This window comes from Nylanderia fulva, unplaced genomic scaffold, assembly GCF_048542155.1.
Source record: "Nylanderia fulva isolate GAGA-0341 unplaced genomic scaffold, ASM4854215v1 Scaffold68, whole genome shotgun sequence".
In the NCBI taxonomy this organism is placed as follows: domain Eukaryota; kingdom Metazoa; phylum Arthropoda; class Insecta; order Hymenoptera; family Formicidae; genus Nylanderia; species Nylanderia fulva.
This window is the reverse complement of record NW_028190786.1, coordinates 36088-60524: the sequence shown is the minus strand read 5'-3', so window position 1 is coordinate 60524 and position 24437 is coordinate 36088. Positions and strand designations below refer to the sequence as shown.

Sequence of the window (24437 nt, the reverse complement as noted above, 5' to 3'; positions counted from 1 at the left end):
TTAAGAATATATTGCAAGCCTATTAAAATAAAGTTTAAAATATAAAAATAAAATAATAAAATATGAGAGAAAATCTATATATAAAAAGTATGTACAATTTAAAACAAAAACAAAAAAAAGATAGTGCCAACAGTACATGGTGTTCCCAAGCGGTCACCCATCTAAGTACTGACCATGCTCAACGTTGCTTAACTTCAGTGATCGGACGAGAACTGGTGCTTGAACAACGTGATATGACCGTTGACGAAAATAGCGTCTTCAATTGCTAGGGAAATAGTACATATAATTTGAAAGTTTTTAGGTTATTGTTATGAGAATATCTCTTTCTAAAAAAAAATACGTTATATCGATAGTCGAAAGTCCCGAAGTGATTATTAAGAAAGGGATACTCTAATGACAATAACCTAAAAATTTTCAAATTACATATAGTATTTTCCCAGCAATTGAAAATGCTATTTTCGTCAACGGTCATATCACGTTGTTCAAGCACCAGTTCTCGTCCGATCACTGAAGTTAAGCAACGTTGAGCATGGTCAGTACTTAGATGGGTGACCGCTTGGGAACACCATGTACTATTGGCACTATCTTTTTTTTGTTTTTGTTTTAAATTGTACATACTTTTTATATATAGATTTTCTCTTGCATTTTATTATTTTATTTTTATATTTCAAACTTTATTTTAATAGGCTTGCAATATATTCTTAAAATAAATTTTAATTTTGTTTAAATTTTATATTTTATATATTATGTTAAAACAGTGTAATTTTGATTAATTTTATTCATACTTATTTTATACGCTATCCAATGTTATATGAAATCAGTAACCGGCGACAAACGCGTGAATATTTATCGTGAACAATTCGAAAGCGCACCAGATGGGAGCATTCTAGATTGTGTTCGGAAATATATTCAGTTAAAGAGAAGCGCGAGATTGACCAATCAGGACGAAGAGATCCTCGCGTTCCGATTGGTCGGCCGAATTTTGAATTTTGACGCAGGGATTTCCGAACGCAACTCTGAAGTTTCTGTCGATTAAATTCGATGTTTCGTCGAAAACATATGTCGAACAATGATGAATTACAATAAAATTGTAAAATTAATAAACTCGCTATAAATTATACAATATGCATTGCTATTTTAACATTAATTTTATTGTCAATAGAATTTCTTTAATAAGTAATTTTTTTTACTCTCTGTAAAAAAATAATTCTAATTTGACAAAATTATTTCAATATCACTCAATTAAAAAAAGAGAATTATTAGTTAAACAATATATTATAATTATATATTTACAATTGATCAGACAATTTATAAAATTATATATGTATAAATTAATTAAAAAATGCCTTTTTTAAACCGTTTTATTTATTATATTCTAGATGATTGTTTTATTTTATAGATAAGACAATTTTATTTATTCCTTAATTCATAGTATATATAATGTTATTAATATTAAATTGTATGGTACAATAAATATTTCCATTATTTCTTAATAAAATAATAATTGTAAACAAAGAAGGGCTATAAGAGCTATTAAACATAACAAGTTGTCAGTTAATATTAAAAAATATAACAAAACTTCATTTGAACGTAGCAAGAAATAAATAAGAAGTGATCATTTATTCGTATTTTAACGAAATAATATATACATAAGAAATACACATTAGAGCGAACGTTTCGGCTGACATTTCGAGCCTTCCTCAGCGCAATACAAATATTATATAAATTGAAATGTAATATTGAACATTAAAGACGGCAATCAACGATGTCAAGATAATAAAAAGTCAGTTTTTTGTCTCATTACATATGTTTCTAAATAAGTCATCGCGTGTGACAAGTGCAAATTTTTGATACATACTGAGACCGAGCGACAGTGCCATGTAATCACTGTGTATAGGCCTCCTGATTTATTGGTCAAGGGAGATATCTTGATTGAATCGTCATATTGAAATGTTGTTAGACATTAAATGGAGATTTAAATAAAATTGGCGATTATTTAATAGAAGTTACAAGTATCAGACGCGAGATCTCCATTTAATGTCTAACAACATTTCAATATGACGATTCAATCAAGATATCTCCCTTGACCAATAAATCAGGAGGCCTATACACAGTGATTACATGGCACTGTCGCTCGGTCTCAGTATGTATCAAAAATTTGCACTTGTCACACGCGATGACTTATTTAGAAACATATGTAATGAGACAAAAAACTGACTTTTTATTATCTTGACATCGTTGATTGCCGTCTTTAATGTTCAATATTACATTTCAATTTATATAATATTTGTATTGCGCTGAGGAAGGCTCGAAATGTCAGCCAAAACGTTCGCTCTAATGTGTATTTCTTATGTATATATTATTTCGTTAAAATACGAATAAATGATCACTTCTTATTTATTTCTTGCTACGTTCAAATGAAGTTTTGTTATATTTTTTAATATTAACTGACAACTTGTTATGTTTAATAGCTCTTATAGCCCTTCTTTGTTTACAATTATTAATTTAACAGAGCTAATTACTAATTTTATTTAATAAAATAAGTTTTATTTTGAAGAAAATGTAACGATAAAAAAAGAACTTCAAGAGAAACTCTTTTTTAGAGATTAATCTGTAGAATACTTGATTAATTTTTAATATTTTTAAATTTTGTAAACATATTCAAAATATTTGATATACTTCTAATGAAAAATGACATATTTAATGATTTAATAGATATATTCAAGCTATTATTTTTTATTTATACAGAGATATCAATGGAGCTTTATCTCTTTAATATTTTTTTCAAATTATCTAGCCAATCTCAAGACAATTTTTAATTATTACAGTAAAACTCTAAAATATATAAAAATAGAATATACATATTTTAATTTTAGACGGGAAAATTGTTTTCAATTTTCCTATTTTTTCTAGTAAATTTAAATTCATACATTTTTTCATTATTTTATTCATGTTCTTATTGCATATATTATCTAAATTTATATCTTAATGTTATTAAAATAAATACGTGATTTTGAATGAATTATCAAAGAAATATACAAATGCCATAAATCTTTATCTTTAATCAAACTTCAAAAATTTTATTCTTTAGATACTTTTTATGTATTCTAAATTTTTCCTCAGGAAAGGATTCAAGAACGTGTTGGAGAAACAAAAAAAAAAAGAGACAATTAATTATTATAGATCGCGCATTTATTGAGACAATAAACCGCGACAACAATCAATTTAATCCTCCTCCTCTTCTGGTACAGCACCGCCACTTCCCTTCCTCAGGTTCTTCCTCTTGACGCGGCCAGGTCTGCCGCCACCGAATGGTGATTTCAGCGAGAAATCGATATGCTTTTGCGAGTCCAATCGCACGATGAACGATGGAATATTCACCACCTGTTTACGCACTCTGTAACAAATAAAAAAAACATTGTTAATCACTTGGTTCCTTCGAGTTTGCATTTAAAGCCATTAACTGCAAATTCTTCTAGAGGGTATCTACTCAAATTTTGTAAAAAAAATTTGCTGATTTTCCTGGTATTTTTATTTAAAATTTCAGATAAAATAAGAAAATTTTTTTAAAGTTTTATTTTATTTTAAAATAAGAAAATTTGTAGCTGCAACCTTTTTAAAAGTTTCTCTCTATTCATACGATTGAAGTTATCAAGAGTGCAATTATTCTAGTATTTAATAATTTAATAACATTGTTTAATCATTTAATAATTTTAATATTAATTTTTTAATTGTAAAATTAATTAGGACAATAACAACGTGCAATATATCATTATATCTAAACGCTAAAAATATATGCAAAATACAAAAAAATAGGAAAAAATTTTTTTTTTATTGAATTTTATTTACGTCTTAAGAAATATTAATTTGTCAAATCATTTTTTTAATTAAGTAAATAAGTACTAAAATTTATTTAAATATTGCTTATTAAAAAATTGAACAATTTTTTATTTGCATAAGATCTTGATACTGAAATAGATCATCAATAAAAATTTACAAAATTTTAATAAAAACTTAAATATTGCAAAGATATGTTAGAGTAAAATTATTAAAAGGGCAATTGTTTTGAAATTCTCTGAATCCCAAACAAATTCCATAAAGATTCCCTGATTTTTCAAAATAAAACAAAATTTCCTAAAAATATCAAGTTTTCGAAGTTTTTCCCAGGAGTATACACTTTGTTCTATTATAAAAAGATAAAGACTCTACCAAAATTTCCTTTTTTTCTGTCTCTCGATAAGAAAGGGGAGGATCTCGACAGACGTTAAGTGCCAAAAAAGCACTTAAGTGGCCTGCATGAATTCAATTTTGTTGAGAAGAATCTCAACAGGAGGGTAACAGACATTAAGTGTCACAAAATGACACTTAAGTGGCCTGCGTGAAATTTTGTTAATATGCGAATTCTGATGTAGACAATCATCCGATCAGTTGACCAAGAAGCCACATTTCGATACTTAAGCAGCAGAATTCGTTCACCGTCTCACCGAATGTTGAACCTTCAAATATCGAAATTTTTACAGGTTTTATCGAATTATAAAATATTCAAATAATTTTTGTTAAATATTATATATATAAATTTTAAGTTTGTAGCCCAGTATGAAACCGAAAAAGGAATCGATCCTTAACCGGTGATTAAGCTAGGCTCTTGATTTTGCCTCAAAGATTAGAAATGCACCAATTGAAAATAATTCGGCCATTTCTTGCCCATTTTTTAAGGCGTTTGTAAAAAAAATCCATATCTTTTGTACCTCAAACAAATTTCTGATTAAATTTATATAAATTGCAAAATCTCTGTCTCTATTCTTTCTCTAATTTCTTTTTCTGCAATAAAAATGTTCGTTTTCTCTCAACAATAGAAGTGTTCTATTTTCCAACATGTAACGACACATATTATTTCTAATAATTTACCGAATATGCCGTTGGCGAATAAGCACGCGAGCATGATGGATGGACTTGGCCAATCCCAGCTTGAATACTTGAGTCTGCAGACGGCGCTCCAGAAAGTCTTCAATCTTCAAGCCCAACACGTAATCGAGTTTCATGTGAGCTTCGTTCAACACACCAACTCTTACCAAACGACGAAGCAGGGCATTTCCTGTATGAATATTCTTGTATTAAAAAAATTATAAGATTTTCAGAAAAATATTTTTCAAGCAATCTATCTATCAGTTACCACGCTTATATCTACAAAGACATTCAGACAAGAGGTGTCAGAAAGTATAGCGTAATCATCATATGGCGTTCAATAATTATATAACTGATTAATATACAAATGTAATAAATTAATATGCAAAAAAAATATAAAAATATATAATATAATAAAATATGTAAAAATATCTATATACTTTTTATATATAAAATATACAATAAAAATATTTAAAAAAAATTCTTTTCAGAGTATAAATGCATGTGTGATTAACCTTCGAAGAGACGCTTCGGATCTTTCTCCTCCAGCGTGAGTAACTCACGAGCAGCCTTCCGGATCTTGGCTAGGGCATATTTGACCCTCCATACTTCACGTTTATTACGAAGCCCGTATTCTCCGATAATACGTAACTCCTGGTCAAGACGAGCCTTCTCGTACGGCCTCCTGGGAGTGACGTAGGTCTTGGAGAAGACCGACGGAATTCTTCCGTTCACCATGTCGAATAATTGTCACCTGAAGGTACAATTATTTTAGAATCGCGTAGAAACGAAAAGAAATAAATTTCAAATCTCATAATGCTTCAAATCGAAAATATATTATTCACAAATAATTTAATATTCAATTTATAAAATAATTTTTTATCAAATAAATTAATTTTTAATAATTTAATTTTTAATAAATTTATGAAATAAATTATTTTTAATAATTTACTTTTTAATAAACAGTTAAATATTCATAAAATATATATCCGCCACGTGGTCGCGCAATAACCAATAAAGAGTATTTTCAATTACGCTTTGAAATATATATATATATATAATTTAATTTAGGACTTTAGCACAATAATAATAGTGACTAAATTGCTCGAGTAATTAAGAATAATCGGATGGAATAATTCTATTTGTGATAATTATATACTCTACCTCTTCGCGAGCGGAGTATCGACTCCTCGTTGCGACGAACACGACAAAAATGGCCGAGCGATCGTCAAGCCGTCAGCTTCTCTCTGGCAGCGTGGAATTTTTTATCGACGCATGCGCAGTAGCGCAAATTATAGCGGGGAGCACACACGTTTGCATAGACGCATAAGCGTAAGGATGAGGGTGCGATTACATGGACGCGCGGAAACGCGGAAACGCGGAAGAGAAAGTAACTAAACTTTACTAGAGTCCCGCATTTCCGCGCGTTCCGTTCCGTCTGTTTTGATTGCCTTATATTACATGGAGCACATTTTGAGCGGAAAAGCGGAACGGTATAGTGACAAATAGACATTTGTATTAATTTTTTAAATTTATATTTACTTAATTCATTGTAATTCCTTTTAATATGTTCATCTTTTCAACTTATCTATTGAATACAAGCATTTTAATCAATAAATATAGTTAAATATTAATATTTTATAATTCCCCGTTCCGCTTTTCCGCTCAAAATGTGCTCCATGTAATATAAGGCAATCAAAACAGACGGAACGGAACGCGCGGAAATGCGGGACTCTAGTAAAGTTTAGTTACTTTCTCTTCCGCGTTTCCGCGTTTCCGCGTTTCCGCGCGTCCATGTAATCGCACCCTAAGAATCTTGATTGGTCTATGAACGTATGCATAAGAAATTCAACCAATCGAATTTCTTATGCATATGCTTATGCGCTTATGCAAGAGTGTGTGCTCCCCGCTTATAGGTCTGTTCGTTTTGGCTACACTGGCTACACTAGTTCAGCTGAAAAGAACAGACCTCTATGTCTGCGACTATAAACCCGCTCGATTTAAAAGGAGGAAGAAGTACAAGAATAAATATCATATAATTAAATATGTATTGTAAGAATGTAATAAAAATAATAAAAAACAACGTAAACATAATATAAATAAAGAATATAAAGAAAGAAAATTATTTATTATAAATTTATTATTCTATACTAAATAATTTAATTTTTAATCTATAAAATTAATTAATTTTTAATAAACAATTTAATATTTACAGAGTTAGGTAATAACTAGTATAATTAGTAATAATTATATATAGTTAAAAGTTAAAAAATTAATAACTTTTAAAAATTAACTTTTGATTTAACTTCGCAGTTGTTAATTTAATCTTAACTTTAACTGAGTTAATTTTTTGTTCATGCAACTTTTGACCTAACTAAATTAATTTTATATGCAACTATCTTTAACTTAATTTAGTTTTAAAAAATCATTAACTTACTCAAACTCGAATATTTATAAAATACACACTAATTAAGAAAACAAACTAATTCTCTCTCTCTCTCTCTCTCTCTCTCTCTCTCTCTCTCTCTCTCTTTCAAGAGAAAATTATTAACAAATTATTCAATTTTGAACGTCTAGAAAGTATAGCAAATTTAAATAAAAATCAAGCTCGTCGTCATTTAAAAAAATAATTAAATTGATATTATAAAAGGCCTAAAACAAGCGATATTCATAAAATATTATAAAAATTTATTATTAATTACAAACGTTTCGAACATTAACTGATGTCTTCTTCAGTGTATAATTAGGTACATTACATTAGATGCAAACAAATAAATTACGAATTTTTAACCATGTGTTGGTCCCAGATAGCACAACGGTGAATATAAGTTCATAAGGAATTTATTTTAAAGAATACTTACAGAATTAGAAAAATGAATATTTAAAGAATTCTTGAAGAATTATCCATAATCAGTTCGTCTTTACATATTCTTTATACATTCATTTTAATGAATACTTTGCGACAGTACTATGAATACTTTGAGAATTCATAAGGAATTACTTAATAATTTGACTAGTCAAACGGTGTCGATATTTATGTTAAACTTCATGGTTGTTCAATATAAGAATTGCTTAGTCAAGATGGTATGTGTCCTAATATACGATGAAATCTATTTTTAAATTCAACCTTTTTAAAATAACTCCTCTTATATTAACCAAATTTAGAGAACTATTTAACATACCGGAATAATCATGATGTACTATATAAAGTTCACTATTTCCCTGGTTAGGCAATATGTATTGTCAACTTAACTCTGCCACGTTCACTAAGCAACTGACAATTTTAAACTGTGTATACTTGTTTTTTAACTTTCTTAAGATTCGTGTTGTTTTCGCTAACTTATCAAGAAGCGGGAAATATGTCTGATCTAATAATTCTAAATCTTCTATGACATTAAGTTCTTGTTTTTGTTGTTTTATGTGTATTGTTTCACCAATCAATCTTTTATAATAATTCTTTTCTTTGTCTAATATACGCACATTATCCCAGTCCATAGTATGTTTATTGTCCGTCTAGAAAGTATTTTTAGATTTTTCTATTTTTTTTGTAGAAACTTTGTTTTGTATATAAATATAAATAATTTTGTAGTATACATTTTTTTAAATTTAAATAAATATCTTAGTCATTAATGAACACTACTCTAAAATTAGATTTTTAAAACTGCTTTTAATTAAAAAAAAAAAAATTTTGTCTCAAAGGTAATTACATGTGTATCTGTTATTCTGGGATATAATGAATAAAGAAATCTATGTATACAATCATTTTTAAGCTTCTTCACAAAAGTTGAGAAATTATCTAAAATTCTCGTAGAAATTTTAATTCTATATAATTTTTTTTCTTAAATTGATTGACGAATCCATCAGTCTATTTTTTCAAAATATATTTTTTTTCCTCTTTAATATAAGTAAAATTCCTATTAATTAAAAAACACTTAACGTGATAAAATAAAAATTATTTTAAAAAATGTTTTTTTTCTAATATATAATCTATATGGTTATATCTATATAGTTATGCTTTTATGATGAAGTGCAATGATAAAAAATATGTAAAATATATTTAGAAATTAAAAACATTTTTTACATATTTACATATATATGAATTTGAAAAAGGCTGTATAGAAATGTTTCATAAATGCAATATTTCTTCTTGAAATTATTTATTGGAAGATAATAAAGCGCAGAAATCTATAATCATGACTTATAGCCTGCGTCCACGGCGACCTCCCTTTCTACGGGTAGAATCTGATGGAATAGGAGTGACATCCTCAATACGACCAATCTTCATGCTGGAACGGGCTAAGGCACGCAAAGCAGATTGCGCACCAGGACCAGGAGTCTTTGTTTTATTACCTCCTGTAGCTCTCAATTTGATATGCAGTGCTGTGATACCTAGTGATTTACACTTTTCTGCAACATCCTGCAAAATATAAAGTTATGTATTTCATGATTAAACTTGTCGATCATGCTTTGTACTTTTAGATTTCCCTGTATGCAATATCACAGGTTTGTAAATGTTTTCTTTTTTTAAGAAAAACAGGTAATATACATATATGTCCCAGGTAGCAAGCATACATCATTTTGACATCAAATGATGTCATTAAATATCAAAATGACTAAACTCTTCTTGATAATTAAGAATATGTGTATATATCCTAAATAACAAACTGACATCATTAAACGTCATTTTGATGTTTAATGACATTAGTTTAACATTTAATGACATCAGTTTGATGTTTAATAATATCAGTTTGACATTTAATGACATCAGTTTGCTATTTAGGATATATACATATATTCTCAATTATCAAAAAGAATTTATCTTCCAAAAACAAATGTTTCTTAGAATATAAGTTCGTTGTTCAGGTGCTGCCTGGATATGGATAACGCACTAATTTCTTGAATTAATTTAAATACAAAAAATTAATAAAATCGGCATACCTGAGCTGCAAGCATAGCTGCATAGGGTGATGCTTCATCACGATCTGCCTTCACTTTCATGCCACCAGTAACTCTGGCGATGGTTTCCCTGAATCGAAGACACAGTTATATGTATATGTCGTAGGAAAATAACATTTAACTAGGAAAGTAGCATTTGAAAAAAATAACAAACAAGCGAAAACCATTTGACCAGGCAGATAGTATTTAACTAATCAAAAACTATTTTCCTAAAATAACCATTTGCCTATGACATATATCTTTTTCTTGTAAGAAAAATTTTTTACAAAAAATCATATATTATTTCATATATCATATCATATATAATTTTTTTTACATATATGTCATGAGTTCCTAAATTTGTACTTATATCTACAAACCATAATCTAAGATAATTCGTACCTGCCCGATAAATCAGTAACATGTACAAATGTGTCATTGAAGCTCGCGAAGATGTGAGCCACCCCGAAAACCACTTCTCCTTCACGGAGTTGCGGTCCAAGAGAAACTTGAACCTCTTCCTTCTGAACCTTTCCTCGTTTCGGCGGCATTTCTAAAAAAAAGTTGTGTATTTAATTATTAATTAGCAATTATCGATCATTTATTCATCTCTCTATTTTATTTCAGAGAGATGGATAAAGAGAAAAAGTACATGTGTATAAACATACCGAAGGTAGATTTAAGGTTATGTCGGTAAAAGAGAACCTAACTAAACTATATACTTATATGGTCCAGGGTTGCCAGATATTTGGAACATCAAATCGCCACTAGATGCCACTCAAGTCGCAAAAAATCGTCAATAATGGCTGGATTTCGTAAAGCGCATAAAGATACTCAAATAGTAAAAAGCAATAATAAGCAATAATAAACGATAAAAACTTAAAAATTAAACTACATATTTTAATAAAAAATATTTTTAATATGAATAAAATATATGGTTAATATTATATATAAAATATAATAATAATATTTAATATAATCGGTTATAGTCGTTCAAACTATAACATATCTCCCCCGTTGAAAAAGAAAAGCAGAGGTGCGAAATTTTTCGTATTTCTTGTTCGTATGTGCGGTTAAGGGGATCCCGGATGATGTTTTTACCGACCGAATGCGAGAATATTTATTTTTTTCATATAACTTTTTATTGACTATACTAATCAATAAATTTTTTCCACGATTAAAGTACTTATAAAAACGAACCGCGCTAGCTATGTTTGCATATATAAATCATATAAAAATCAAAAATTACAATTTTGTTATCGGCTGCTTTGTGTCAGTTCGTAATAATACTTATTTAATAAAAAAAATTCTGAAGTTTGTCTGTGTATGAAATATAGTATGCACAGTAAGGATAATATGAAGAATTATTAGTAAACGATTAAAAGTGAGATTGCAAGTCTAATAAAAAAGTTATATATTAAAAACATTTTTACGCGTATGTGTTGTATACGTGCATATGTTTAGATATGTGTGGTGCTAACCCGTCGGAGTTCGGCCAACGCTCCGGCATCACCTTAAATTAATTACTTAATCTACATATAATAGTGGTTTTCCATTACAGTATAGCATTACAATCGTTTCTTAAAATCTAGTGCTTTGGCTTCTCTTTAGTATTGACCTTGGTATTTAAAAATCGTCGCTTATTATAACTCTTGGTCATCTTTTATTTTTATTTCCTTTTCTTATTATTATCCATGCTATAATGGTTATTATAATTATTATTATTGTTCCGCTAAATGTTATTAGATAGATAAATTGTTTCTTTGCTTAGAAATTTTGCTCATTACTTTATAAATCATTATTTATAACTTCCAATTTGGTTTTAAGTTTTGTTAATTCTAGACGATGCGGTGCGATGTCCTCTAACGTGTCTACGTTGTGTTTTGTTATGTTAGTGTCTTGTAGATTCATTATATTTCTTTTAGGTAAAAAGGTTTCTAAAAAAAATGATATTTCGTATGTTTTTTCTATTTCTATTGTTGTGTCTGTTCTTGTTAGTTTACAGTTTTCGTCTATTTTAAGTAATTTTTTATTTGTCGTGTCTGTAATTCAAATGTGTGAGATCTAATTTTACCACAAGTTTCCACGTTTTCTTGGAATAATGTAGTTGGCCAATTCGTTCGAAATGTATCCCTGGATTGTGTTTGAATTCTGTTATCTCATATCGTTGATTCTTCTCATTTTCTCTTGGATATTGCAGCGTTGCAAATTAAGAGTGAGAGTGCCCTGTAATAATATATAGGGTATTTAATTTATCTTTAATAGTATCTTCTTACGTTTTCAGTTTTTGCGATTTTTTATCAAGTGAGAATGGTGTTCGTTTTATATGTCTCCTGAGGTACTTTTGCATTTTACCCTTTAGTCTTTTGACAACCTTTGAGATCGCAATGTCGTACTTCGTTTATTGTGTTTGCGGTGATCCTATGTTGTGGTACTGTGATAATTGTGAGACTGCATGGTAGCTAGTGGCGGTGATAGGGGAAGATTTGCCACGCATCCCGATGGCACGGGCCTTGAGGCTGTTGGACGTATTGTGAATCTGTGTTGGTCCTTCAAGATTTGCATGAACGTTAGGACCGGGGTGCGTACCGTCTAAGGGGTACGCGTAATGCCCTTAGAGCAGATCCACCTTATTCCTACTATGTGGATGGTGGAGGCCCGTAACGAGGAAAGATCGTGGGCCTATGGGCCGTGGGGCTTGTCTGAGGAGTCCGATGACAACTAAGTAAGTACTAATTTTCTATAAAGAATTTTAATCTGTTTATGTGCATGCGCATTGCTTGTCTTCCTTTTTTCACTGTATAATTCACGTTTGAATTTTTTTCTATTATTGTGTATGATCCACAACGCGTCTATTTTTTTGATCGTTCGCGTCGGAGCGTCTCGTCGTGTATGAGTACCTTTGTCGTCTACTTTAAATTTTGTTTCTTTTGCGAATTTATCGAAGTGTTCTATCGCTTTTATTTTTTCTTTTTTAATGTTTTCCTTTGCGAATTGATTCGATGCCCGTATTCTTTCCCTTACTTCTTGTAAGTAATTGTTGTAGCTGTACGTTAGTTTAGGCGGTCTCGTTAGGGTTGTCGGTAGGTCGGCTTAACGTCCATATATGTATAAGTTCGAAGGAAGTCTATCTTGTAGCTGTGTGAGGGGTAGTGTTATATGTAAACATCGCATATGGTACCCATTCGTCCCAGTCAGCGTTGATATAATGTCGCAAATATGCAGCTAATGTGCCGTATGATCTTTCTAATGCTCCATTATTTTCGAAATGATACGCGGTTTGTATCTTTTCTATTCTCAATAGTTTACATATATTTATAAATTTCTCGCTCATAAAATTCGTGCCTTGATTGGTTAAAATTTTTTCAGGGATGCTGTGTTCGAAAATTATATTTGTGACGAATTTTTTCGCGACTGTATTTGCTTCTTGATTTGCAATTGGTATCGCCTTACTAAATTTTGTAAGGTTATTCTGAAATGTTAACAAATATTTATTTCTGTTAGTAGTATTGTTTATGATCCAACGATATCTAGCGCGCATTTCTCGAATGGTTTACTCGGAGTATCTGTGATAACGAGAGGTGCCTTTTATTCGTCGCGATAACTTATTTTTCTGGCAGGATTTGCATTTAGCAATATATCGTGTCAATCCTAGCCAGTTATGGTTCAATTGAATTCTTTTAATAGTTCATTCGATGTCCTGTCCTCCTGTGGGTGCATTGCGATATTCGTAGAGTATTTGATTTTTTCCTCTTCAGAATATTTTCTTGTCTTATCGATGAGTTTTTCTTCTTCTTCTTCTTCTTTGTCTTTTTCTTCTAATTTGAAGATTTCGTTTCTTTTTCCCTCAGTGATATCTCGTGTTGGCTTAGCGCGTTTGCTCGTCCGGCCTTATGTATAATTTCATAATCATATTCCTCGAGCTTTAATCTCCAGCGGATTAATCTCGATTCGAGGTCAGTTACATTAAACAGCCATATTAAAGATTTATGGTCTGTAATTGTTTTAAATTTTGTGCTATAAATATATGGTCAAAAATGTTTTACGGCCTAGACAATAGCTAATAATTTTTTTCGGTGGTATTGTAATTTTGCTTGGTACGAGATAACACTCGGCTGGCATAAGCGACAGGTCTATCCTTGCCTACCAGTCTTTGTGACAGCACGGCTCCGATTGCATAGTTTGAGGCATTGATGGTCACGTTGAATTCGTCGTAGAAGTCCGGGTACTTCAGTACCGGCGCCGTCATTAATTGTTCTTTTAGGTAGGTATACAACACGGGTTCTAACCCAGGGGCAATGAGGAGGGTGACATCACGCGGGGGAGGGGGTCTTATCAGCAGATAAGCTTATCTCGTTTCTTCATTTATTACAGCGATGTTAGATTCTCGTTCACTCACGTCCTTGACAGTTTCGAGAATCGTTCCTGACTCGATCGCAGCCTTTTTCGCAGTCGCTTCTGACCCGTTCGCAGCCGTACCTGAGGCGATCATAGCCTTTAAGTACTTGTTCGTAGCCTCGTTCGCAGCAGCCGACAGGCTGTTCACTGCTAGGCTTGTCACTGCTAAAAATCGCGGGCCCGGCAAAGTTTAAAGTAGGTGATCAGGTACGTGTCAGCAAGTACAAACAACTTTTCGAGAAGGGATACACGCCAAATTGGACAACCGAGGTGTTTAAGATTGTTAAAGTGCAGCATACTTATCCCGTAACATATCTACTCGAGGATTATCGCAAGACATCTATCGCTAAAGCGTTTTACGAGTACGAGCTGCATCGCGCAAATTATCCGGATGTGTACCTCGTGGAGAAAATACTGCGCAGGAGGGGTGACGAGGTTTATGTGAAATGGTTGGTATTCGACAGTTCGCACAACTCTTGGATACATAAAAACAATTTTATTTAATGTGCGTCATATTTTATTCAATCATTTTATTTTATAACATAATATATATTGTATACCATATATGAAATTTATAACAAATATATATAATTCTCATTAATACATCCTTACAATATAATATAAATATAATATAAATATAATAAATATATTAAATATAATTTATTTACAACGGTATTCGATAATGTCCCCACGGCAAAGTGTCGGTCGACTCAGGTACGACATACCGTTTGTCGTCATAGGGACTTAGAGCAATTTTTGTCTTGCTGACAGTATACACTTTATGCAATTTCGATCTTATGCATGACTGCTGACGCGTCATTTCAATTTTGTCATTAAGACAACGCGTATAATCGTCGAATGTTATACTACGCGCTACGACGTTACTTTTGACACCTTTTGCCTTTTTAGTGTCCTTTTTACCATCCACCCGCAAGGCATACATTTTTGCTCTAAGCCCGACGAATTCGGTCATTATCGCGCCGTTATTCTCATCTTTCATCAAACCCGGCACCTTTTTATTCGCAAGCGGTATACCGTACGCATTATTCACAGCGTAATCGCTGGTATCGAATCGAGCGATATCGCGTTTCAAATTTTCATAGACATCCTGACATTTAATTTGATATATTAAACTGTCCGTGTCGGTATACATTACTCTACAATTATCACGATAGAGCGGTGACATGTATTCATAGTGAAATTCATAAAGACATACTTTTGATATGTCGAGTATGCACATGCCGACGTAGATTGGTTTGTAGAATTTAACTTCGAGTTTGCGTAATTCTATGGCAACTAATTTTTCCGAAAATATGCTTGTACTATGAAAATTTGGTTTCGCGATCATTGCCTCCGCACCGTACCGTCCGTCCCATTTTGTTAATAATTTTACATCCACATGATTGCGCACATTTTCCATCGTCTTGCCGAATACCGCATTATTCATTAATTTATATAAATTTTTTTCAAAATCGTTTTTTGCTTGTGTTCTAAACTGTGTGTTGAGTTCGATGTATTTTTGAAGCCACGCTGATTGAGTAAATTGTAGTATGCGGTATATTTTTGTTATGCGAAGCCCGTGGCGTGTGCACTGCTGCAGATTACGATAGTGTATTACATAACGCTTCTTATCGTAAAGCGTTGCGAGGAGTTTATACTCTCGCTTACCGGGCGGCTTGTCGCGTGTCGGGCAAAACGGTAGGTCAATGTGCGCGTCATGAAGATGCTGCGGATACTCTAAATCTACTTCGAGAACATAGCCTATAGGCGAATCGAATGCGATAGATGATATATCAAAATTCGATACATCGTCGACCCACCGAAAATCGGCATACGGCAATGGTTGACACATTGCCCATCCGTACAAATTATTTACATCAAAATACATGAGGTAAGATGAGGGTTTCGATGGGTCGTACGATTGCATGTACTTGTTATTAGAATGTGCGTATCGACTTGAACATTGACTAAGGCCGCCGCGTATACCTCGTTCGACAAACATTACCATGTCAATGTCTGTTAATAATTCAAATTTTATATTTGTATGTTTTAACATGGCGTCCCATGTATATCCGGGGAGAGTATAATAATATGCGGGATCGAGTCCATAACTTTTTATACAACTGTCGCAAAAATTTTCAAATATATCGGCCAATAACAAGACATCAATTTTTAAATATAAATCGCTATATTCGCCTAGCGTTCGAAGGGAGAATCGGCTCCAGACGGTCTCGGCGTGCGCGTAATCACTCTCGGATACAGTGTCGCCGGTCAGGGAACTGTAAAATGAGTCGCGCGGCGGTAAACATGTGTCTTGTAATTTGTCCACGCAGTCTATGTATTCATATGGAAAGACGCCCTTCCGTGTCAATAAATTGAACGTATCTGTCGATAAATTTTGATATTCTGAATGTAAAATGTTTAGTTTATCTTTATCCAAAAATGACGCTAATTTGTCAAGACTAGCACTGAGAAACTTATACGAATCGATAAACCGTAATTTAATATAATTTTTCGAATTATTGTCTTGCGTCAATCTAACAGTTTTCGAGAATGATATATATTTTTCCTTCGTTATCGGCAGTAATTCGATTTCCCCTTCGAACGCTGTGGCTATGTCCTTGATAATGAAATGCGCGTCGTAGCCGGACAGATTGTGAAAGACTATAGGAATACAAAATGATTCTTTGTAATTTAAGTTACAATTTGAGTGCGCGGGGCTCCTGTACCGCCCGGTGAGGTGGCAATGATCGCGAACGCGTGTATCGTCTTCGTCAAACGGTTTCCCACAAATGTGACAATACGTCGCGTTGCGAAATTTTGTCCACTCGTCAGGTGTTAAATTTACCATAGGAACATTGGTTGTTAAAATATTTTTTACGCGTATTGCTAAATTTTTAAGCTGTTCGGCGAACCACGCAACGCAATCGACACTACGGTGGGAATTGTACGCGGACAATGAACTGTCATACGAACACTGTACGTAATACGCGATGCTGAATACTTGATGGTGTTGATAATTTTTGACATTTTCGGTCTTTGCCAAAACACACTCGAGGTCGGCGTACACCACAAACGGGAGCCGCTCCTTCCTCGTGTAGTTGTCGAAGCTGAGCCACTTGTCATTGTAGCTTGGCAACCGGATAGCGCAGTCGTTTAGTTTTCCGCAGTCTACCGTATGCGCCTGCAATTTATCCTCCGAAAAGAAATAATGTAGGCATCTGTAAAAATAAAAGATTTAATAAAAATTATTATTAATATAATTTAAGTATGATAATATATACTTACCGATCGCATATATATTTTCTACATTTCTGTTTGCTCAGTTGCGAGCTCACGAGGCGAGACAGATTCTTTATCCACGCGAAATGCCCAACGCTGTTTTCGTCCTCCACGTACAGCAGATTGACATGTCTGTCTTTCTTTTTTTCCGAAAGACGTAACGGGACGATGTTCTCGTTGTCGATGATGTACACGTTTACGGAGATGTCGTTTGCCAGTTCAAAGTTTTTAATGTGGTTCACAGTCACTGGAAACTCAATGTTTTGGAGATTCAGCACTGTGGTGTAATGCGGATAAGAGGATTCTCGTTCCACATGTCTTTCAGCGGGGTAAAGAGCGGCCACCACTGACCATGCAAAACACGCATTGTCCGCTGATAGCACATTAACCACCGCTCTTTTTACCATAATTTTTCGCGGTAATTTGACATGACATCCCGCGCGCATAGGATTATACTTATTTACATTCACTGTCAAATCGATTATCCGCGACAATGCCCAGCCGCTATCGCGTTCCTGGAACACTTCTAGCGATGCTAGCGTGGGCTCGATTACGCGGCGCTCGTACCACTCGCATACATCAGTCGTGCGAAAGAGTTCACAGTTTCTCGTGTTGATACTTTTATTGGCGCGTTTATCACCTGATACAAATTCGCCGTTGAAAACAGTGTTCACTTTCACACTGGCGTGTCTCTGCAGCACATTCTCTATGTTCTTGACTACAATGTCTGCGGCATTTTTCAAAAATTGACGCGGTTCGATATAGTCTGTGTTAATTACCGCACCGATCAGTATACGGCTATTGAACGCCGTATCGATCTCGCGCCAAACGAGTCTTTGCGCGTTATTGTCGCCGCCGCCACTGAATCCAAGCATGGATTCACCGACATACCGTCTCTGCAAGCGCACTTTTGCACTCTCGAGTCGCGCTATTCTCGCCACCAGAGATTGCCTATATCCAATCGAGAGACGCGGACGCTTGACACGGCTGCGTTCTTCCAGCTCTTCGATAAACTCTTCGCACTCTTGCAGCCATCCGAAATATTCGCTCAAGGTGGCGACTTGGCGGGAACGCTCTAACAGGTCGCGCTCAACATTCTCCGCGTTCTCCATTTTTTGTAAAAAATTCACTTTTTCACACTGTATTACTACTTGTGATCACTAAACTTTTTTTCGTGCACCCGAATGAGGAGAGCGTGCGCTCGCGTGGTCACCGTACTATGACTCTGCAGCAGCATCGGTTCTCCTTATATATCCCGATCAACCCTTTGTTCTTCAACGCGCGATTATTAGTTTGCAAGAAATAATTGCGATATCTACCCGCCGATATATTTCTTAGAAATACATAGAATATCTTAGAAATACAGCCGCCGCTTATCTGCTGATAAGACCCCCTCCCCCACGCGATTTTATTAAAATTTTAGATGACATTGGATGAAGAGTTCAGTTTATTTTTAAATGTATCGGCCGATGACAATTCGCAATGCAGCTAATTCTGTCGACGGTCGTTCCGTCGCCGAACGCCCTGCCGCCGAACACCTCGCCGTCGAACGCCGCGTCGCCGATCGCTCTGATGTCGATCGCCCTATCGTCAAACGCCACGTTACCGCTCGCTCCGTCGCCGAATGCTCTGCCGCCGAACGCCACATCGTCGAACGCCGCGTCGCCGATCGCCCCGTCGCCAATCACTCTGTTGCCAATCGTCCCATTGTCAATCATCATGATGTAAATGAAGATTTCAGACAAGGTAATATTTTTTACCTATCCCGCTATCTAAGCCGCTATCGCGTTCCTGGAACTCTTCTAGTGATGCTAGCGTGCAATTCCCCCCCGCCCCTTACCCCCCCTCACTGCCCCTGGGTTAGAACCCGTGTTGTATACCTACTTATATCACCTTCTTGCGTAAAAATTCGCATTTGTCAGGCTGGAGCTTGAAATTGTGTTTTCGTAGTCATTATGTAGTACTTCCGCGAGTCTTCTATTATGATCCTCTAAACTGAATCCGTATACGACGATATCGTCGAGATAAACAAGACATCGGAGCTCTTGTATCCCTGTTAGTACTGAGTTCATCAGTCATTGGAAAGTCGCTGGTGCGTTTTTAAGTCCAAACGGCATTCAGTTAAACTTGTAATGTCCGTAGTGAGTCGAAAAAGCTGTTTTATTTTTGTCGGTAATATATCGGTAATATTTGGCAGTGAGAATGAATCGTTCATAGTTAATTCATTTAATTTTTGGAACTCTATTACTACCCTTAATCGCGGTTTTCCTTATGCATCCGCTTTTTTCGGTACTACTAATAATGGCGCATTCCATTGGCTACTGCTTGTACTAATAATTCCATTCTTTCAGCATTCCTTGTACTTGCTTATTTACTTCTATCCTGTGCTTTTTGGAAAGGCGATACGGTCTCACATTGACGGATGAGGTGTCGGCGCGAGTGCTTATCTCGTGTTTTAATGTTGCGGTGCATGATAGAGGTTCACCGTTTAAGTGAAATATACATCGCTATATTTTTTGCAAATTTTTTGAATGGCTTTTTTCTCCTCTATATTTAAATTCTCCGTAATAACTGTAAGATTTGTTCATCACGCGATGAGTTGAAAGTTTCATCCGTTCGTATTGTATATACTTCATGTATGTCATTTTCGCTTACGTCTTCTACGATTACGAGCGGCATACGGATCTCGACTACGTTATCGGTAGTGTTGATTACACTGACGGGGTATTGAAAATTCTTTGTTTCTACTAGACATTGTCCGATATAAATCTTTGGTGAGGTTTCTTCTGCTTTTATAATGCCTATCTCGTTTCGATTTGTTATTGTTTGTATAATTGTTTCGCTGCGTGGTTTTAAAACAATTTTATTATACGGTTGTAATTTTAAGACGGCATCTTCAATGCGTAATTCGCGTTTCTTATAATTGCACGTAACTTGTTGCTTTTGAAGAAAATCGTTTCCTATGATTCCTTTATATTCCATCGGAAAATCATATTTCACGACATAAATCGTATGTTTTATTTTATTGCCATTTAACTCGAGTCGGGTATATTTTTCCGATCATCTTCGCTGTATGTCCGGTTATTCCGACGAGAGTAATTTTGTCATTATAAATTTCGGTCTCATCTTTTAAATGTTTTACTTTTATTAAAGAAATGTAGCTCCTGAATCATAAAGCAAGCTAATTTTTCCGTGTTTTGCTTCACGCATAGGCAGAGCAACTCTCTCTCTCTCTCTCTCTCTCTCTCTCTCTCTCTCTCTCTCTCTCTCTCTCACTCTCTCTCCCTTTCCTTCCTCCCTCCCTCCCTCCCTCCCTCCCTCTCTCCCTCCCTCCCTCCCTCTGTCCCTCTCTCTTTCTCCCTCTTTCCCTCTTTCCCTCTCTCCCTCTCTCCCTTTCTTATTTCAACCCATTTTCATGTCTAGTTTATCCTGAGAACTTGCTCAAATGTCTTTCAGTAGTGAAAATAGTATTCACGTATCATGACTTCAATGTAAATAAACACTCTTTGAAGGATATCTTAATAAGTTCACCGTAGTAATAAAAGTAAATATGACAAGATTAGTATCGACAAATCAGTCAATCGTGCAAGATGTATTCATTTAAAGAACAAGTTGACATGATTTTAATTTATGGTAAATGTCAACAAAATTCAGTGCGAGCAAGAAGGCATCTGAGCAAGTTCTCAGGATAAACTAGACATGAAAATGAGTTGAAATAAGATTAAAATAAAATAAAAATAAAAGTTAGTCAATCATGCACGATGTATCCGTTCGAACATCTTTTGTAAACGTGACTTTCATTTAATAATAAAAATGTATTTCTATCGATTTTTTTTTACTTTAAATCTTGTGTCGTGAGTTCTGAACTTGTTTCGAGTTCCTCTATCATATTATAAAAAAATAACATATTAGATCCATTTAAAAAAATGAAGATGACCTTGGTATTTCCGAAGCGCCTCCACCTGGACAAAAATTATTATCGCCATATGATAGCTCCCTTCGTACCGTGCAATTTTTGTTACACAAATCTTCCTCTGGGCCTCATAGATTCGAAGATATTTAAGGTCCTAATAGTTATTGCTCCACCCTGTACATGTAATATATATTTTATTATTATAATACTTTATATGTTTTTAGAAAAAAAGAAGACTTGTACAAATCCTAACAATTTTTAATCCAGTGAGGAAATATATAATATTTCGAATATACCCATTATATTGAGAGGTATTATTCAACTGAACAAAAATTAGTTATAAAGTCTGTTCGTTTTAACTGTACTGCTACACTGATGCAATAAGTTAAAAAGAGACAAATTTGTTATATTTTATTAAAATTAAAATTAAACTTATATTTTATTAAAATTATGAAAAGTATGTTTTATATGTTATTTAAATGTACATATTTACTGTAATCTTTTTATATTATTTTATAGCTCTATATATTAATTTTTCCAGGAGAAGTTACTTTTCAACATTCTAATTTTACGGAAGTCCAATTTGATGATATAGTAGACGAATGGTTGGGTTTCGCTAAAAAAAGAAAACAAAGAGAAGAGAAAGGAAAAAATGTCGATAAACAAATTAATCAATAAGAAACTAATAAATTTTTAAAAGATCTTAATCACAGAAGACTGAAATATATAGCTATCATTACTGATAAACCGATATATCAGTAAGTATTTATCGGCAAAATTAACAAGATGTCTAAAAAAATTACAGAACAAAATTTTTATAATAGAAAATATAAGCATAAGTTTTTGATTAAGTTCACATTGTTATGTTAATTTTATTTTTTTTATTGATTGCACATACAATTATGTATTGATTTAAATGTATTGATTTAAATTATATTGGTTATAGTTTTTTCATTTACGTTTTTTGTATAAATTTTGTTTTCTTTAAATGTTTATTAACATAGTATACATGTTTAGTTCTGATGAGATTATTTATACTCATTTTCATTTACGTTTTATCTCTATAAACAAAGTTTTATGTATGTACAAAATTAATAATTATTTATAACAAAAAGCATGCATATAAATATAATAGATATGTAAAAAGATATGTTCAAAAATTTTTAAATAAAAATGCTTTATTTTATATATAAATAAATATATTATTTACATCTTAACATATTGCTTTATTAAAATATTGCTTTCTTATTATTATATACCAGATTTCATATTTAGTAGTATTGTCTGCTTTATACTATGGTTTCTCTACTTAACAAATCCTGCAATGATCCTTCTATGTTTTTCGCAATGCAAAATCCTAGGTTCCATCCACTTAAAATCATGGTCATATTTTATTCGATGTTTGCTAATTACGTTAAAATTGCTATGATGTTGTTTAATATTTCTACAATGTTTGTTTACGCGTGTAGCTAATTGTCTTTTTGTTTGCCCTGTGTATGTTGCATTGCAATCGTTACATTCTAACAGAAACACATCAGTTTTTTTTATATGGTTGATCTTATCTTTACCTCTCTTGATTAATCTATTTAATTTTTTCGGGATAGTATAAACAATGTCGAGGCCACATTTTTTTAACACAATACTCAGATTTTCGTTCAAGTTTTTTATATAAGGTATCGGTAACAGTGATCTCGATACCGTTCCAATCTTCGCCGGCAATTTCTTGGAGTTACGGGCCCCAGTCGGACGGCTCGCTTAAATCGAAGAGCTCGATGAGATTGAATGCATTATCTCGTATCCCCGGGCTGTAGGCCTCCAATTTACGTATTTCCTCTGTGTCGCCCCACATGTAATCTATTTGGCGGCGCTGCTCCACTCTCTCCAACCGCACCCTCTCTCTATGAGTGAGCCCCCGTCGCTCTCTTTCTGGAGAAACCGGTAGAATATCCGGCTCCTCATTCAATACAATGCTTTGAATCAGCTGAAAACAAAAAAGGATTATATTAACATATATAGTTTTATATTTCAAAATATTTTTTATATTTAATTTTAATTAAAATACGCTACTTACTATTTCGGGGGAAATACGGTGCAAGTATCCTCCAGTCATCGTTTTTGACACTATACCACTTTATTTGACAACCGCTCGAAACTTTATGATGAGCATTGCAGCGACAGACCCACTCTCCTTAGGCTGTATCTCTCTCAAAAAATCTCCACAAAGGACTATCATGGTAATAACCAGGCGCTATCTATTTATAAAAACAAAACATTCGAGTATCGGCACTTGTTTTGTTTACACCTCGCGTTCGAGGCGTACGCGGCGAGAGAGAGAGAGAGAGAGAGAGAGAGAGAGAGAGAGAGAGAGAGAGAGAGAGAGAGAGAGAGAGACAGAGAGGCACACGTGGAGAGGCGCGCGCTTTCCCAGCTTTTATGCATAGCTCCTTGCAAGAGAGAAAAGTTGATGCAAGCGCTTATGAGTAAAACTCATGTAAAATCAATCGTGCAGGCAATACATGAGCGTTTAAAAATGTAATTATCGCGTAAGTATCGCTCGCACTTCCGGAAGAAGAGTGATAAGACGTGAATTGTAAAGCGTGAGCATGAGAGTCAATTGAAGTGATCGTGTATAGTAGAATCATCTGTTTTTTTATTAAATACGTAATTATATTGCAAAATCGAATCAAATGAATCTCCCATAATTACTCCAATCCTTGAGAGACTATTATACGTAGTTCGGGCACCTGCGGTATCCAGGCCTCTTGTAGTTTAGCCATTTTTATTGTCTGCCACGTGGCACGGAAGAAGGACAAGGATTTTCTGGAATCTTCTGACCGGGGATTCAACCGAAAAGAGACTCAGCCATCCTCGCTTACAATAACGTAGTAATTGATATCTGATTATAAAGCAGCCGCTTAGCAGATTATCGGCGCTCGGGTACCGTCAAAGAAACGGTAGCAGCCCTAAGATATCGCAGTAGTAATTGATATCTGATTATCTTTTG

The 24437-nt window shown here is 33.7% G+C and overlaps 4 protein-coding genes, 1 long non-coding RNA gene, 1 other non-coding gene and 1 pseudogene across 6 annotated transcripts; 1 reads left to right on the top strand and 6 right to left on the bottom strand.

The window, feature by feature from the left end:
* Positions 1–124: 124 nt before the first annotated feature.
* LOC114934164 (5S ribosomal RNA) lies at positions 125–245 on the bottom strand. Its single transcript, XR_003820219.1, has one exon. It is a non-coding gene; the product is annotated as a 5S ribosomal RNA (ribosomal RNA).
* Positions 246–460: 215 nt separating this feature from the next.
* LOC114934171 (5S ribosomal RNA) lies at positions 461–581 on the top strand (annotated as a pseudogene).
* Positions 582–3174: 2593 nt separating this feature from the next.
* On the bottom strand, positions 3175–6152 carry RpS9 (ribosomal protein S9). Its single transcript, XM_029306387.2, has 4 exons — positions 6070–6152; positions 5421–5659; positions 4909–5095; positions 3175–3397 (listed from the first exon to the last, which is right to left on the bottom strand). The coding sequence occupies exons 2-4, from the start codon at positions 5641–5643 to the stop codon at positions 3226–3228; spliced, it is 582 nt and encodes a 193-aa protein (XP_029162220.1). The 5' UTR covers positions 5644–5659; positions 6070–6152; the 3' UTR covers positions 3175–3225.
* A 2893-nt stretch (positions 6153–9045) lies between these two features.
* Positions 9046–10594, bottom strand: LOC114933818 (small ribosomal subunit protein uS11A). The gene is made up of 4 exons (XM_029306401.1): positions 10509–10594; positions 10243–10393; positions 9844–9931; positions 9046–9322 (listed from the first exon to the last, which is right to left on the bottom strand). The coding sequence occupies exons 2-4, from the start codon at positions 10389–10391 to the stop codon at positions 9104–9106; spliced, it is 456 nt and encodes a 151-aa protein (XP_029162234.1). The 5' UTR covers positions 10392–10393; positions 10509–10594; the 3' UTR covers positions 9046–9103.
* A 4256-nt stretch (positions 10595–14850) lies between these two features.
* Positions 14851–16484, bottom strand: LOC146720507 (uncharacterized). The gene has a single exon (XM_085488308.1). The coding sequence runs from the start codon at positions 16292–16294 to the stop codon at positions 14903–14905; it is 1392 nt and encodes a 463-aa protein (XP_085344434.1). The 5' UTR covers positions 16295–16484; the 3' UTR covers positions 14851–14902.
* LOC146720506 (uncharacterized) lies at positions 16354–18407 on the bottom strand. The gene is made up of 3 exons (XM_085488310.1): positions 17527–18407; positions 16489–17459; positions 16354–16361 (listed from the first exon to the last, which is right to left on the bottom strand). Exons 1-3 carry the CDS (start codon positions 18393–18395, stop codon positions 16354–16356), a joined length of 1848 nt encoding a protein of 615 aa, XP_085344436.1. The 5' UTR covers positions 18396–18407.
* Positions 18408–22723: 4316 nt separating this feature from the next.
* On the bottom strand, positions 22724–23580 carry LOC146720505 (uncharacterized). Its single transcript, XR_014926039.1, has 2 exons — positions 23505–23580; positions 22724–23414 (listed from the first exon to the last, which is right to left on the bottom strand). It is a non-coding gene; the product is annotated as an uncharacterized LOC146720505 (long non-coding RNA).
* Between the last annotated feature and the right edge of the window lie 857 nt (positions 23581–24437).

Excerpts from the sequence above, each read along its gene's own strand:
- LOC146720507 (XM_085488308.1), bottom strand. The coding sequence starts at position 16,294 with ATGTTAAAACATACAAATATAAAATTTGAATTATTAACAGACATTGAC.
- LOC114933818 (XM_029306401.1), bottom strand. The coding sequence starts at position 10,391 with ATGCCGCCGAAACGAGGAAAGGTTCAGAAGGAAGAGGTTCAAGTTTCT. Across the intron at positions 9,932-10,242 it reads GTTACTGATTTATCGGGCAG|GGAAACCATCGCCAGAGTTA; the intron begins GTACGAATTATC and ends TCTTCGATTCAG. Across the intron at positions 9,323-9,843 it reads CAGCTATGCTTGCAGCTCAG|GATGTTGCAGAAAAGTGTAA; the intron begins GTATGCCGATTT and ends TATATTTTGCAG.
- RpS9 (XM_029306387.2), bottom strand. The coding sequence starts at position 5,643 with ATGGTGAACGGAAGAATTCCGTCGGTCTTCTCCAAGACCTACGTCACT. Across the intron at positions 5,096-5,420 it reads TCCGAAGCGTCTCTTCGAAG|GAAATGCCCTGCTTCGTCGT; the intron begins GTTAATCACACA and ends ATATTCATACAG. Across the intron at positions 3,398-4,908 it reads ATTCGCCAACGGCATATTCG|AGTGCGTAAACAGGTGGTGA; the intron begins GTAAATTATTAG and ends TATTTGTTACAG.
- LOC146720506 (XM_085488310.1), bottom strand. The coding sequence starts at position 18,395 with ATGCTTGGATTCAGTGGCGGCGGCGACAATAACGCGCAAAGACTCGTT. Across the intron at positions 17,460-17,526 it reads AGAAAATATATATGCGATCG|ATGCCTACATTATTTCTTTT; the intron begins GTAAGTATATAT and ends TTATTTTTACAG.